General features: G+C 40.7%; 2 protein-coding genes across 3 annotated transcripts in view; both read left to right on the plus strand.

Moving 5' to 3' along the window:
- The window catches only part of LOC140463261 (neurotensin receptor type 1-like), a 74,621-nt gene extending 61,206 nt beyond the window's left edge, over positions 1–13,415 (plus strand). Inside the window, exons 3-4 of the mRNA XM_072557023.1 lie at positions 10,420–10,505; positions 13,239–13,415. Coding sequence (XP_072413124.1) covers positions 10,420–10,505; positions 13,239–13,415 — 263 coding nt within the window. The remainder of the gene's footprint in view (positions 1–10,419; positions 10,506–13,238) is intronic.
- The window catches only part of sh3pxd2aa (SH3 and PX domains 2Aa), a 309,383-nt gene continuing 307,759 nt past the window's right edge, over positions 13,257–14,880 (plus strand). For both annotated transcript variants that reach the window (XM_072557306.1, XM_072557307.1), the window contains exon 1: positions 13,257–13,590. In XM_072557306.1, the coding sequence (XP_072413407.1) occupies positions 13,513–13,590 (78 nt within the window). In that variant the 5' untranslated portion in view covers positions 13,257–13,512. The remainder of the gene's footprint in view (positions 13,591–14,880) is intronic.

Raw genomic sequence — 14,880 nt, forward strand, 5'->3', positions numbered from 1 at the left:
AAATAGGATTAGAGAGAATGCAAAGGCATTTTACTCAGACGTGAGAAATAAGAGAATGATTAGGGAGAAGGTAGGGTCAATCAGGGATAGCAGAGGTAACTTGTGCGTGGAGTCTGAGCAGATAGGGGAAGCCCTAAATGAGTATTTTGCTTCAGTTTTCACCAAGGAAAGGGAACTTGTTGTGAATGAGAGCTAGGATGCAGGCTTGACCAGATCAAGATTGATGACGTTGATGTGCTGGAAATTTTGGAAAACATTAAGATTGATAAGTCACCAAGGCCAGACCAGATTTATCCTAGGCTGCTCTGGGGAGTGAGAAGAGGTTGTTAAACCGCTGGCGAAGATCTTTGCCTCCGCACTCTCCACAGGAGTCATACCGGAGGATTGGAAGGAGGCGAATGTTGTTCCTCTTTTCAAGAACGGTAATAGGGAAATCCCTGGCAATTGCAGACCAGTCAGTCTTACATCAGTGGTCGGCAAAGTTTTGGAAAGAATTCTGAGGGATAGGATCTATGACGATTTGGTAAAGCACAGCATGATTAAAGGGAGTCAGCATGACTTTGTGAGGTGCAGGTCATGCTTCACAAATCTTATTGAGTTCTTCGAGGAGCTGACAAGACAGGTTGATGTAGGTCGAGCAGTGGATGTGGTGTATATGGACTTCAGCAAGGCATTTGATAAGGTTCCCCATGGTAGGCTTATTCATAAATACTGGATTAGTGGTGCTGGAAGAGCACAGCAGTTCAGGCAGCATCCAACGAGCAGCGAAATCGACGTTTCGGGCAAAAGCCCTTCATCAGGAATAAAGGCAGTGAGCCTGAAGCATGGAGAGATAAGCTAGAGGAGGGTGGGGGTGGGGAGAGAGTAGCATAGAGTACAATGGGTGAGTGGGGGAGGAGATGAAGGTGATAGGTCAAGGAGGAGAGGGTGGAGTGGATAGGTGGAAAAGAAGATAGGCAGATCGGACAAGTCAAGGAGACAGTAACTGAGCTGGAAGTTTGAAACTAGGATGAGGTGGGGGAAGGGGAAATGAGGAAGCTGTTGAAGTCCACATTGATGCCCTGGGGTTGAAGTGTTCCGAGGCGGAAGATGAGGCGTTCTTCCTCCAGCCGTCTGGTGGTGAGGGAGTGGCGGTGAAGGAGGCCCAGGACCTCCATGTCCTCAGCAGAGTGGGAGGGGGAGTTGAAATGTTGGGCCACGGGGCGGTTTGGTTGATTGGTGCGGGTGTCTCGGAGATGTTCCCTAAAGCGCTCTGCTAGGAGGCGCCCAGTTTCCCCAATGTATTCATAAAGTCAGGAAGTATGGAATACAAGGAGATTTGGCTATTTGGATTCAGAATTGGTTGGCTGACAGAAGGCAGAGAGTGGTTGTAGATGGAAAGTATTCTGCCGGGAGGTCAGAGTTGACGGAGGTCCCGCAGGGTTCTGTTCTTGGATCTCTGTTCTTTGTAGTTTTTATAAATGACTTGGAAGAGGAGGTTGAGGGGTGGGTTAGCAAATTTGCAGATGACACTAAGGTTGGAGGTGTTGTTGATAGTATCGACGGCTATTGCAGGTTGCAGCGCGACATGATGCAGATGGAGTTCAAACTGGATGAATGCGAAGTGATGCATTTCGGAAGGTCAAACTCGAATGCTGAATATAGGATTAAAGACAGATTCTTGATAGTGTGGTGGAACAGAGGGATCTGGGTGTTCAAGTGCTTAGATCCCTCAAAGTTGTCACCCAAGTGGATTGGGTTGTTAAGAAAACATATGGTATTTTGGCTTTTATTAACAGGGGGATTGAGTTTAAGAGCCGCGAAGTTTTGCTACAGCTCTACAAATCCCTGGTGAGACCACATTTGGAATATTGTGTCCAGTTCTGGTCGCCCTACTATAAGGAAAGATATAGAGGCTTTGGAGAAGGTACAAAGAAGGTTTACCAGGATGCTGCCTGGACTGGAAGGCTTGTCTTATGAAGAAAGGTTGAAAAAGCTCAGACTTTTCTCTCTGAAGAGAAGGAGGAAAAGAGGAAACCTGATTGAGGTATATAAGATAATGAGAGGAATAGATAGAGTCAATAGCCAGAGACTTTTCCCCAGGGCAGGATTGTCGGTACAAGGGGTCATAGTTTTAAGATATTAGGGGAAAGGTATAGAGGAGACATAAGAGGTAGATTCTTTATGCAGAGAGTTGTGAATGCATGGAATTTGTTGCCAGTGGTCATGGTGGAAGCAGAGTCATTAGGGATAGTTAAATGACTGCTGGACAGGTACATGGAGATCAGTGAGTCGAGGGGTGCATAGGTTAAGTTATTATATTTCGCATTAGGATTAAACCTCAGCACAACATCGTATGCCAAAGGGGCTGCTCTGTGCTGTACTTTTCTAAGTTCTATGTACTTCATTTACTGCTGTCAGATCATGCACAAGTCTCCATTTGGATTTCTCAGTTTTAGGACTGGCAGCAGCGGAGTGTCACTGGAGCTGCTTGTTTCCTTAAGTACCCCTGCTTCAAACAGTCCCTATCTCGTTGATGGTATTCCCTCTTCTGCTTCTGGTTTTAAGGGATACTGTTAATCTTCTAGGTGGAAATGCTTCCCATTTTAATCTTATCTCTAACTGACTTGCTGATTTCACTTTTCCAACATCTGTGACCATAAAACAGTTGGCAATGTATCCAACCTTTTATCCCTTTGGTGGCTATCCTCTAATTATCATTGGCATATCTCGGTGGGGAGTCACCTAGACTTCCTTTGGGTTTCCCATCATTTCTATACAAGCTGCAAGCCTAACAGTCACTATTGCCAGATATCCAGACCTCTAGTGTCACCTCCCGCCCAATCACTAATTTCTGCTTGTTTTACCATGGGTCCCAAGTCCTGAGACTGGTGTCCCTCATTTACTAACATCGTCACATGGGGTGCAGCCCCTGGTACACTGTACAATATTTCCAGAAGTTCTTTTATTTATCATGACACTCCCTGCCTGCCTATTATAGCTTCACTCTAAGTGCTGCTGGGTGACCATCTCTCAGTGCTATCACCTTTCCAGCGTCCCGAAGTTTTGCCAAATATCACTGTGCAATGCAGTTCAGATTTGGGTGGTTTAGCCTTAGGTAGCACAGCTAGAATATCTTCTTTCCATTTTCCCCAGATACCCAAATGTAGCAACCTACTTCTCCTATCCACATTGGTGTTTCTGGCTTCCTGCATTAACTGGGTACTTGCCCTTTCTACACTTAAACCCTTTTGAGTACACTCTAATTTTAATTCTAGTTTTAGCAAAGTGTCTCTGCCCAGCAAATTAACCGGAGTACACTTGGACAACAGTATCGGCAAGACTATTTCTCTGCTTCCCATTTTTAAACTTTTCCCATCTGTCCCCTGCTAGTCCTGTTTGGGGCCTCCTCTTTTGCCCACTTTTCTACTTTCCTATGCTCTTTCCACGGGTCATTCTCCTTCTGATGCCATTTGACATTCCTTTTAGCTCAGAAATGCTTCGTAGACTTGCTTTCGTATTGTCCGCAATAACCTAAAATTCCTCCTCCAAACCCTCTTTGTATTTTTGTTTTTACCATTTCCTCCATCATCATCCTCCCTTCATCCTCTCTTTGATTGACCCCTTTCCTGCCTCCCTTCTTTGGTTCAGTTTATTTTTCTCATCCTTGTCCTCAATCTATTCAATTTCTCCTATTTCTAGTATTCCCTTTGTTAAGGGAGACTGCTTTGGGTTTCCGGTGTTCGGGTAATGAGGGGGTCTCACTCTTTCAAGTCTGGATATAGAGGAGGTTTCTTTTCCTGACCTTCCATTTCTACAGTCTGCTTATCTTATTTTTTTGGCAGCTTGCCTGATCACTACTGGTATACTTGTCCCAGTTTCGCTCCCTTCTAAAAACATTTTAGTATTTCTGCCTCTTGTTCCCTCTTTTTAAGATTTCTGTTTTGGTTTGTAATTTTCAATTAATCCTTCAATCTCATCGTAGATGCTTATATCAAAAGGTATCTTCTATTTTCCCATTTTTCAGAGATTCTTAATGATGTAATTTTTTTGATACTAGGAATTTTTTACTCAATATTTCAACTGCAGTCCCTTTACTTATGATATTTGTTCTAGTCCAGTTAACCTTTTGTCTCCATCCTCACAATTTATTTCTCACTATTCCAGTGGCACCCTCGTCAATAATAAAGAAAATCTAACTTCACTCGTTCTGCCCATGCAGACTCCTGTTTGGCGTATCTGCAGAACTTCCTATCCTGCCCAAACAGACTCCTACTTTTCTTAGGGCGGTACCGCAGGATTTCTTTTACCTCATCCGCTCCGTCTCTTGGCTCACTCAAGACAGTATTTATGAGGAGTTTTGCTGGCCTAGTCCATTAAGACTCTTGTTACCTGCGAGGCAGTATCCACAGGAACTTAACATTTTGTGGAATTTTATTTCAGATAATTTCTTATTTTCTATTCTCACTCACCCCACTGACCAATCGTCTGAGTGTCCTCAAACTTCAATTTATTATTGAACTGTTTGGATCGGAGAGACCCTTCAGCAGCTTTCTCCTCCCTTGTGTCCCTGAGGACTTCCCTTAATTAACAGAAGGTAATCCAAACTAACAGCAAAGCACTTACTTCTTTTGTGGGTAGCCAGTCCTCATTCTGTCAGTCTCGGAAAGGACTCCGATGTACCAGGAAGCACCCTTGGGCTGTCGCCTCTTTCGTGCAAGTCTCTTTCTGATCCTGCCAACTATGCCAATTTTGTCATGGCGAACTGCACCTTTTAAGAATGACCAAGAGATGCAGAGGATTCCTTAAGCCGTGTAACCTTAATTTCCAAAATAAAAAAGCTGTGACAACCAGAGAAGTACTCGCTGATTGCCTGAGCTCAGGCTGCTCTTTTTATGTTTTTCTAATAGCTGAGCCCTATTCTCATAATGTAGGCTCAATGCAATTGGCTATGTAATGTCCCCTAAGCCAATCACACTTTGCCACAATTGTCTTCCAGTTTACGTTCAGCCTCTCACATTATGTCAGTTAGTTTTCAAAGATTTGCTAATACACTGCTTCATTTATCATGTGATGGGCCGCGTCATGTTCCTCCATAATCCTGCTGCATTTACGCAAGGCGGTCTCAGGTGTGCAAAACAGACCTCGTAATTAAACACCACCCCAGAACATAGGGGGACTCATAACTTATTCTTATTTCATAGTCATATACAGTACTCCTATTTTCCATACATGGGGAAACTGCAGAAAGTTGTGAACAGTCATTATGCAAGCCAACCTTCCATCCATTGACTCCATTTGCACTTCTCATTGCTGCGGAAAAACAGCCAATCTCAAAGACTTCCTCCCACCCTAGTCTTCCAACCTCTTCTGTCAGGCAGAAGATTCAAAAGCCTAAAAAACATATCAACAGGTTCAAAAACAGCTTCTTCCCTGCTGTTATTAGACTTCTGCATGGACCTTTTAAATTTGAAATCTAATAGTGATCTTGCTTTTCTTCTCTGCAGCCATAACTTCATATAATCACCCAATGATCTTTGTATGTTATGATCTGCCTATAGTGCACATAAAACAAAAAGGTTTAAATGTACTTAGGTACATGTGACCATAATATCACAAATTAAATACTAAAAAGAGACCTGATGAAAGCTTTATTCTGCATAGCAGTGACTGAATCAAAACATTTGCACTAATAGCACATAGAGTAGTGGGACTTGATTACCAGCACATTCCTCCCATCAAATTATAATATTGTTTGGGAGCTTGGATTTGTGATATGGGACACAGTCAACAAGCAATTGCATGTAGACCTATAATGACTGATAAATGATATAAAAGATAGCAGTTTCTCATCATTAAACCAAAATGGCATCAGAAATGTCGAAAACTCATACAGGTGCAAGCAGTACCACTAACTGGCTTACAAAATTTAACTAAGGCTGAAATAACAATTGTTGAATGAGCTAAAGGTGGAAATTCCTGAGAAAGCCAAGGCATCAAAGATAATCAATCATTGTATTAGCATAGCATTTGGGATGGGTAGATATACATGTTACAACTAAACTCTGGGTAAGGCTCCAGCATATTACAGGTCCAGACAAGATACCCAAAATGGTGAAGCCAATTGTGAAGAAGGATGAACCAGCTACTCTTCATACACTTGTTCCTTGGTTGGACATAGTTAATTTAGGGAGGATCCTAATAATACGCTCATGTTGAAAAAACCAACTTAATTAACCTTTCTTGACATAGGAGTCATAGAGATGTACAGCATGAAAACAGACCCTTCTGTTAACAAGTGAGAAAAGAAATAAGAACACAACACACAAACACGGCTTAGAAATGTGAGATTACTACAAAGAGATATAATTTAAAAGAAACAGATTAGTTTCAATCGGTTGTTAAAGATTAGATAGTGGAACCTTTTAACTAATCAGTTGAATTTAGGATTTGTGCCATTGCAGTTTAGCTGAAATCCTGTTGTCGTGCTTCTCTTTCATGGTGGCTGGCAGCACGAAGATTTTTTGTTCCATTTCCTTTTGATTACTAGCAATAAGCACGAGAAAGTTCCTTACATGCAAATCCAGGGATGGCTAATGGGTGGTTCAACTAACTTCCACAACACAAGGACTCAAACTCAGGCTAGTACTCATAGGAAGCAAACCTCACTGTCATGTGTGAACACCTCAGCTCACAAAGACACACCTTCGACTAGCACATAGACCAGGGTTAAATTGGTTGCTTATTTTCGAAAGCCAAAAGAACAAGACAAAACAAAACATGTTACTTGCCTAGATTTTCTTCTCCCATATGTTCAGTTTGACCTTCGAGGGCATAAAAACATGACGGGCATGGACAAGATAAATAGACAAAGTCTTTTCCTTTCCCTAGAGTGGGGGAGTCCAGAACTGAGGACATAGGTTTAGAGTGAGAGGGGAAAGATAGGAGACAGACTAACAGGGCAACTTTTTCACACAGAGGTCATAAGGGTATGGAATGAGCTACCAGAGAAAGTGGTGGAGGCTAGTACAATTGCAACATTTAGAAGGCATCTAGATGGGTATATGAATAGGAAGGGTTTGGAGGGATATAGGCCAGGTGCTGGCAGGTGAGACTAGTTTGGGTTGGGATATCTGGTTAGTATGGACGGGTTGGACCGAAGGGTCTGTTTCGGTGCTGTATATCTTTATGACTCTATGAATACTTCTGGTGATTACAGTTCAGTTCGTCGTACATTTCTCTCAAGTCCATTTCTTCGAAACTGTCTTGACAGCTCATCATGTGTGACATTTCAGGGTGCACGTCCAAGTCTGAAGACAGCTACTAAATTGATATCTGCAGTCTTTTTGGTCCATGTCCTTTTTCTAAGAAGGATTAGACATTCTGTAATTTAAACTTAAACAAGTATACATAATTTGGGGTTTTGTTGTCATGACACAAGAAGCACCAGTACTGAACGCTGTGACTCATTGAAGTTAATGATGATGATATTATGGTTCAAGCTTCTTGAGCATGAGAGAAAGCAATGGAGCAGTTAGAAATAGAATTGCAAAAAGCAGAGAAAGAAAAATAAAGAGCATTGGAATGGTGAAGAATGGAAAAGCAAGTGGAGATTAAGAGGCTGAAATCAGAATTTCAGGAAAGACAAAGAAATAAAGAGGTATTTGAAAAGATAACATTAGCTTAGGAGGTGGAGAGAAAAAAAATACTTGGGTACAGAGGAAAGCTCTGGAAGGAAAATTTTAACCTCATCCAAAGTCTAGTATTGAGATGTTTAAATTTGTATGTGCCCTCCAAAAGTGTGGAGAGATTCATCATTTGCTTAAGAAGAAAGTAGCAAAATAAATTAAAATGACCAAAGGTAAACTGGGCTTTGCTCATGCAAAGCAGGTTAAGGATTGGGCACTTTCAGAAAAGATTGTTATAGATTAATATTACTATAAAATTAAAAGCTATTTTAAGTGCATAACTTAATTCCTGAGGTACTCTAACAAAGAATTTGATACACAAAACAGCCTTAAATTGAACTTGACAAGGAAAAATGAAGTAATTTTGACAATTGTATATGGGCAACAGGAGTAAGTGCCAAAGTACAGATAAATCATTCCCTTGGATGAATTTCAAAATTTATTTCCTCCACTTGTTATAACTATTGGATCAAATTTGGATCAGCTCGACAAACAGAAGAGATGGCTGCATTTTAAGGTGATCCATAAATTTAAGTTTTTCCCATCACCCTGATAACCTGAAAGGAATGGAAAGTGGGAGAGAGAGTGAAGGGAAGGCAGACAGTATAGAAGAGACAGCTGGGAATTCCAAAGAATTCTTCAAATCATAAGGGAAGGCACTGAAGAAGAAAGTGAAAATTGAAGGTGCGAGTGTTTCCATTATAACAATGTGGCACACCTTAATTCAGAATGCTGCAGGTCACATGGGAAAACTGTAAGACCTATTGGGGTATTGAAGAGTGATTCTGAACAAGGAACCCAGAATGAAACAATTGTAGCTGTTTCAAAAAATTATGAGATTGAAGATTGATCTGGCTTGGAATGCAAGAAAGATGAATAAAGTATGGGAGGGAAAGGATTTTCATCAAGAAAAGCAATCACCTATTCCTCAAATAATGCAGCTAAACTCAATTATATTAAAATGCATAAATGACCATACTCTTATGGGAAAAGCTCTTCCCCAGCCTCTGAAGAATGAATTGAAAGCTAAATAGTTAAAATTATCAGACAGCAACGGTGCTTAGTAATATTGGGAAAAGGCAGGGGATGGTACTAGCCAATAGAGTTGGCGCACCCATGATGGGTTGAATGTCCCCTTCTACACCATAATTTTGTGATTACGTAATTTGAATTAGTGGAACATATACATTCATTCCTTTGTGCAGAGTGCACTTAGAATGCAACTTGATGTTAGGAACAGTGGTAGTAGAGGTTGTTCAGACATTACCTGCAGGTCGAGTTGACTCATTCATAGATAACGATTTGACAGGAATGGAAAAGTGTAGTATTACCCAAACCACAAAATTGCACTGGAGTTTAAGAGAGACTGAACAGTTACAACAATTTTTTCTAGGTATTTTTGTTTCCTGTGGGAGTGACCAATTACTTTTTTTTAAGAAAAATATCTTTTGTACTGACCTTAGGAGGTCCATGTATGATTGCAATCTGAAAGCACAAGTTAATCCGTTGGGACATCAATTGGCACACCTCAGAGTGGCTGCTTAGAAAGAACATTGGTCATCTAGCAGACTATATTATGGGGAATTTAACTAATACTACAGTCTGGTTTTAGGACATCCAAACCTTTCTTTACATATGGGGATAATCCAAGAGAAGCAAGTCTTCTTTCATAGAACATAACCGCTCAGCAAACAGATCAAACATCAATCAGGTTAACAGCCTTGGTCCACACTGAAGCAGAGGCTGAGGTAGTTTTTAAAGTGTTATGTTAAGAATGGGATTTTAAGGAAGTGAAGAAGTGAAAGAGTGGTCATTTGTTTTAGGTAATGGTACCATCCAGCTATGATAAAGAGCATTTGCAGGTTACAAATGAAATTCCTACAGCAGGGCATGCATGTAGGAATATAGAAAACTCAAGCATTGATTAACGGGCATTTTACAGGCCAGGTCTTTACAACAGTGTGTGCAGTTTTGTAAGGTGTCATATCTACAGTGGTTGAAAAACCTCAATATGCAGTCAAACCAGCACCTTTTATAGCCGCATCAATTTTTGATGAACCATTCATTAGGGTATTATTAGAATGTAGGACTGTTACTGGAAGTTAAAATGGAAATTCAGTGTGTATTGGGAAAATCAAATAAAAAACAAACCAAATAACTTGATTGAACCTAGTCAAGTCAAAACAGTTGGAGCTCTCCAGTGGTATGAATCGCCAGACTTGACAGGTTGACTAAAATAATTTGCATAGATTATGGGAAAGCAAATGCAATAACAAAAGAAAGTGATTCATATTGGTTTCCTTGGTTCACAGTTTATATTGATCAGTTTGGCAGTGCCTCACTCCTTACAAAAAGTAAAAAGAACTATGGATGCTGGAAATACAAAATAAATTGCTGTGGAAACTCAGTTAATGCTTCAGGTCCAGTGAACCTTCTTCATGAGCTCTGAAGTAGGGTCACTGGACCTAAAATAGTAACAGGTTTTTCTCCATAGATGCTGCCAGACCTTCTAAGTTTCTCCAATAATTTCTGTTTTTATCCCTTATTCCTTACTAATTGATTCATTAAAGGAATACTGGCAAGTACCATTGACAAAAAGCGCAGGAAATTGTTTTAAAAAACATAACCCATTTGGTGTGTTAGGAGTGATGCCAATCGAGTTAAAAATGCTCTTGCTACTCTCCATATAGCTCTTGAACCAAAGTATAACTAGTGTGCCTAATTAGAACTTATTTCATATATTATTACACAGACAAACACCTGGGACGAATGCGAAAACAGTTAGAACTCTTATTGAAGAATTACAGTGAACTGGCCTGGTGCTACATCTTGCCAAGAGTGAGCTTACAAAAAAAAACACAAGGGTCAGGGTGGGGGCAAGAACAATTATTCCACCCCTCCCCCTAAGGCAAATAAAGCAAAGGATTTGACACAATTCCCTATTTTGGAAATTAAATAGGAAATAGTGATAACTTTTGGAGGTGTGACTTCCATTGAAAGTTTGAGCCAAACTTCAGCACCATAGCTGAACTTAACAGATTTATTGCAAAACTCAGGCATACATAATGTGATCAAGAATGCCAAACAACTTAAGATGAAGGCAATCCTAACAGATGAATTGGTGTTGGCTGCCCCTGGCTTAACTAATCCCTTTAAGTGGTGATTGATGTTAGTGACTTGGGGTGGGTACAATTTTATTGAAAAAAGAAGAACTAGTTAAATAGAAGCCAGAAGGAGAGTACGCTAAGAAACCAAACTAACAAAGGGAATATTCTACAAACATTAGGAAAGGAAATCCTGGGATTGTTACTGGCTTTTAAACATTACGTTTAATGTCCAGCACAACCACAAACCATATGCTCACCATGATCTTTTAGAGTTGGTAGAAAAGTTTAAAAATGAAAATAAGAGTGTTTCAGTTGAATTTCCTATTTCAGCTTATAACAAAGATTGTTCACAATGTTGATCCACAAATCAAGACTGTATTAATGTTGGATTGTTTGAACATTTAAACAGGTAAAAAGAACTGGATAGTGGTGTTTCATTTCCAGGGTGGAGGAATCTAAGAAATATGTATCTATATTTACAGCCTGTGCAGAGAACTGGAACTGTTCAGACATGAATCAGTTCTTTTTCAAAAAAAAGTGTTGAAGTGAACATGAGATTTCAAGGATATCCATCTAAATAAATTAATTTAGCATATCTAAATAAATACAGAAAGTCAAATGACTTCAGGGAAAATAGCCAATCAAAGCTTTCAGGGAGATGAGATAGGATTTGTTGCCCTCAGTTGCTAGAAAAATCTAACTTTGAAAGGACTATGGGGCCACTGTGCTAATGGTTGCCTATCAAATCTTTCTGGAATATTTTGTTTTATGACTCTTCTAGATTAAGGGAAAAACAGCAATTAAATCATGTTTATTTCTACTTGACCAGTCAATTTGTCTTTTATAATAAAGCCCATGTGCATTTCAATAAAATCTTTAATTCAGTCTTTTTATTATTTTTGCAATCACTGGCCCTCTGTGGCACACAATTCATCCCTGCCATCCTCTGATTATTGCTTCCTTTATTGTTACCTTGATCTCATGCCTTCTCTTTGTTTACTCCAGGAAATGAAACACCACTATCCAGTTCTTTACACCTGTTTAAATGTCCAAACAATCCAACACGAATCCAGTATTTGATCCCTTAGCCCAATTATTTAGTTTAAAGTCCTTTCTTCCCAGTTTATATAGCTCTTCAACATTGGAAATACAAAATAAATTGCTGTGGAAGATCATTCTAATGTTACAAGTAACGTTTTCGCCTCTACTAGTATCAGCACAACTCATGAATTAAAACCCATTTTTGTTTTCACACTAATCTTTGAGCCATATTTTAACTGCTAAATCATATTTATCCTCTACCAATTTGCTCCTGCCTCAGGTAATAAATTAAGGTTATTATTTTTTGGTTCTGCTTTTTAAGTTTAGCTCTTTGTTGCTAATACCGTCTAAACATTGCTACTTTTCTAGTTCTATGTTGGTGGTAGCTAAATGGACCCCAGCCACTGGATTCTCACCCTCCTACTGAAAGTTTGTCTCCAGTCATCAGGATTGACAGTCAGCTGTATGCATATAACAGTGCCTATTTCCAAACGTAATATTCCTTACAACCATGCCTTTCAGACCTACTGCTTCAATGTCTTTTACCCTAGGATTGTATCGGCTATAAATAAACCTGTCGGACAATTACAAAGATTTAGGCTGTTCCAATTATACCTTTCTTTACTTGTCTTAAAGATATCCCCCAACAAAAATCAGAAGACCTAATCCTAAAAGAGTGTGACCATCCCCCGTACGATATGTCTAGACTCCTTTCCCTGATACTTTGCAACGCCTGTAACTCATGCCAAACGTTTGCTCAAGATTACATTACTGTCCACAAATGTCGCAATGCACTGCCAGAGGAAGTGGTGGAGGCTGGTACAAAGACTATATTTAAAAGACACCTGGATATGTATATGAATAGGAAAGGTCTCGAGGGAATATCGGCCAAGTGCTGGTAGATAAGACTAATTTAGCATATCTGGTCGTCATGGACGAGGTGGACCGAAGGATCTGCTTCCGTGCTGTGTATCTCTATGACTCTACCACCTTCATTATATATAAACATTTTTATTAATAATAAATACTACTACCAACAACCTTTACTGCTATTATTAAATCCGACACAACCGGTCACTTATCACTGTGATATCACACACTGCTTTCTCTCTGAACACAACGTAGAGCCTTTTCAGAGACTGCAGCTCGATTCCAGATTGCCCTCTCGCTAACAACTTCCTAAGGAGAAAGATTTGGACTTTTACGTTCTTGCTTTCTCACAAACATTCCTCCCCCCGTGCGATCTTCGTCTTTGTGTCACTAAACCGTACGCGCTCGCGCGCCCTTTAAATCTCCCGCCTCTTGCCGGAGGAGGGTGTGACGAAATGGGGCGGTGCCTATCGACAATGTTCTGAGCGCGGATTGATGGATTGTGGTTATCAATGAGATCGACCTGTCTGTGATTGGCTGTTTGATATGTCAGTTGGAGGTTGTAGCTGGAGCGAGAAGAAAAGGCGATATCGGGAGTGCGCACGAGGCACCGAGCGGGCGCTGGGGCAAACGACGGATACCCATTCGGGAGCGGGAGAGGAGCGACCGGCAAAGAGTGGGCACCGGGAGGTGGGTGGGTGGAGTGACGGGCAACGAGCGGAATTTGTAGAGGAGCGACGGACACCGAGCTGGTGGGGGGGTGGAAAGAGGTTGGGAGACCGCACTTTGTGAGCCGAGCACCGTGTGCAAGCAGAGGCACCGAGAGGATGCAGCCCCCGGGCCTCGTGGCGGTGGATGTGCGGGTCCAGGACGTGGAGAAAAGGAGGAATCCGAGCAAACACTATGTAAGTCCAGGGCAAGGAGCGGCAGAGGGTTGGGGATGGGGAAAGTTCCATTCTACGGCCGGAGTGGGGGCTGGCTAAGGACTGCTCCAAATTCGGGGCAAAATATTCAAATTGTCTCCCCAGTGAAATATTTCTGCGTGTTTGACTTTCGTAGTTCGAGGTCTTTTTAAAACTTTCATGGGTAGAGTGTGGCGGTATATGCTGCCCATCCCTCATTGTCCTTGAGTGGTAATCACATTTATCCACTTGGATTTGAAAATTTTGTGTTTGTATATTATCTCAAGTTTGAAATTCTTTCAAAGTAGTTACTACTTTAAATATGACCATCGGTTTCTTCATAGCTTTTGAATAATGTCTTAACCCAAGCTGTCGTCGTAACAATAAGGGTTTTTTTCCTGTTGTTTCAATTATTTGCTACAGTAGAGAATTCTGCCTCAACTTTTATTGTATTTTCGTGTTACAATTGCATATTTACCTCAGTGGACGCATGTCACATCACCTTGCAGAGAATCTAGGTTGCTTTTCAGCTTATACAGTCGATGGTATAGAATCAAGAATTGGTTCATTGTAAAAGGTTTGTCTGTTGGCACTAGCCTGTCAAATGAGCAATTCATTTAGTGCCATTCCCCAGCTGCCTCCTGTAACTCTGCATGTTCTTGAATGCTTCAATTGAACCTGTCATCAACGTGCTCTCAAGGAGTGAGAAAATTTTCTCTCTTATTTACTATATCCAAACCTCTCTAGTAAGACTCCATTGGTGTTGTGGCCAATACAGGATTTGTGATAGTTGATTGAGAAGAGCCACTTGTCTGGATACTTAGACATAATGTTTTGCCACTGCTGCTGGGGAGAATGTAAACTATGGAAACCAAGGTGCATGGAGAATTGAGAGGGATAGCACTGAAGAGGTAGTAATTACAAAATAGTTCTTAATTAGGTTTCCTGTAGCATTTCTAAAAAGTGACATGAAGCTGAAGTGTTTTGCCTTGTGGGCATCAGGACTGAAGTGCAAGAAAACAAATTTTTAGAGAAGTGCTAAAAACAACATCCTGAAGAAAGTCAATAGATCTGGCAGCACCTGTAGAGTGAGAAATAGAATCTGAAGACTTTTTCACAGAACTTGCTGTGTTTCCCCTTCAACAGACACTGCCAGACCAGCTAAGCGTCAGTTTTTATTTCAGACTTCCAACATCCACGATATTTTGCTTTAGAGTCCTACAGAAACAGACCTTTCAGTCCAACTAATCCGATCATGTTCCCAAACTAAACTACTTCCACCTGCCTATGTTT

This window comes from Chiloscyllium punctatum, chromosome 38 (genome assembly GCF_047496795.1).
Source record: "Chiloscyllium punctatum isolate Juve2018m chromosome 38, sChiPun1.3, whole genome shotgun sequence".
NCBI lineage: Eukaryota > Metazoa > Chordata > Chondrichthyes > Orectolobiformes > Hemiscylliidae > Chiloscyllium > Chiloscyllium punctatum.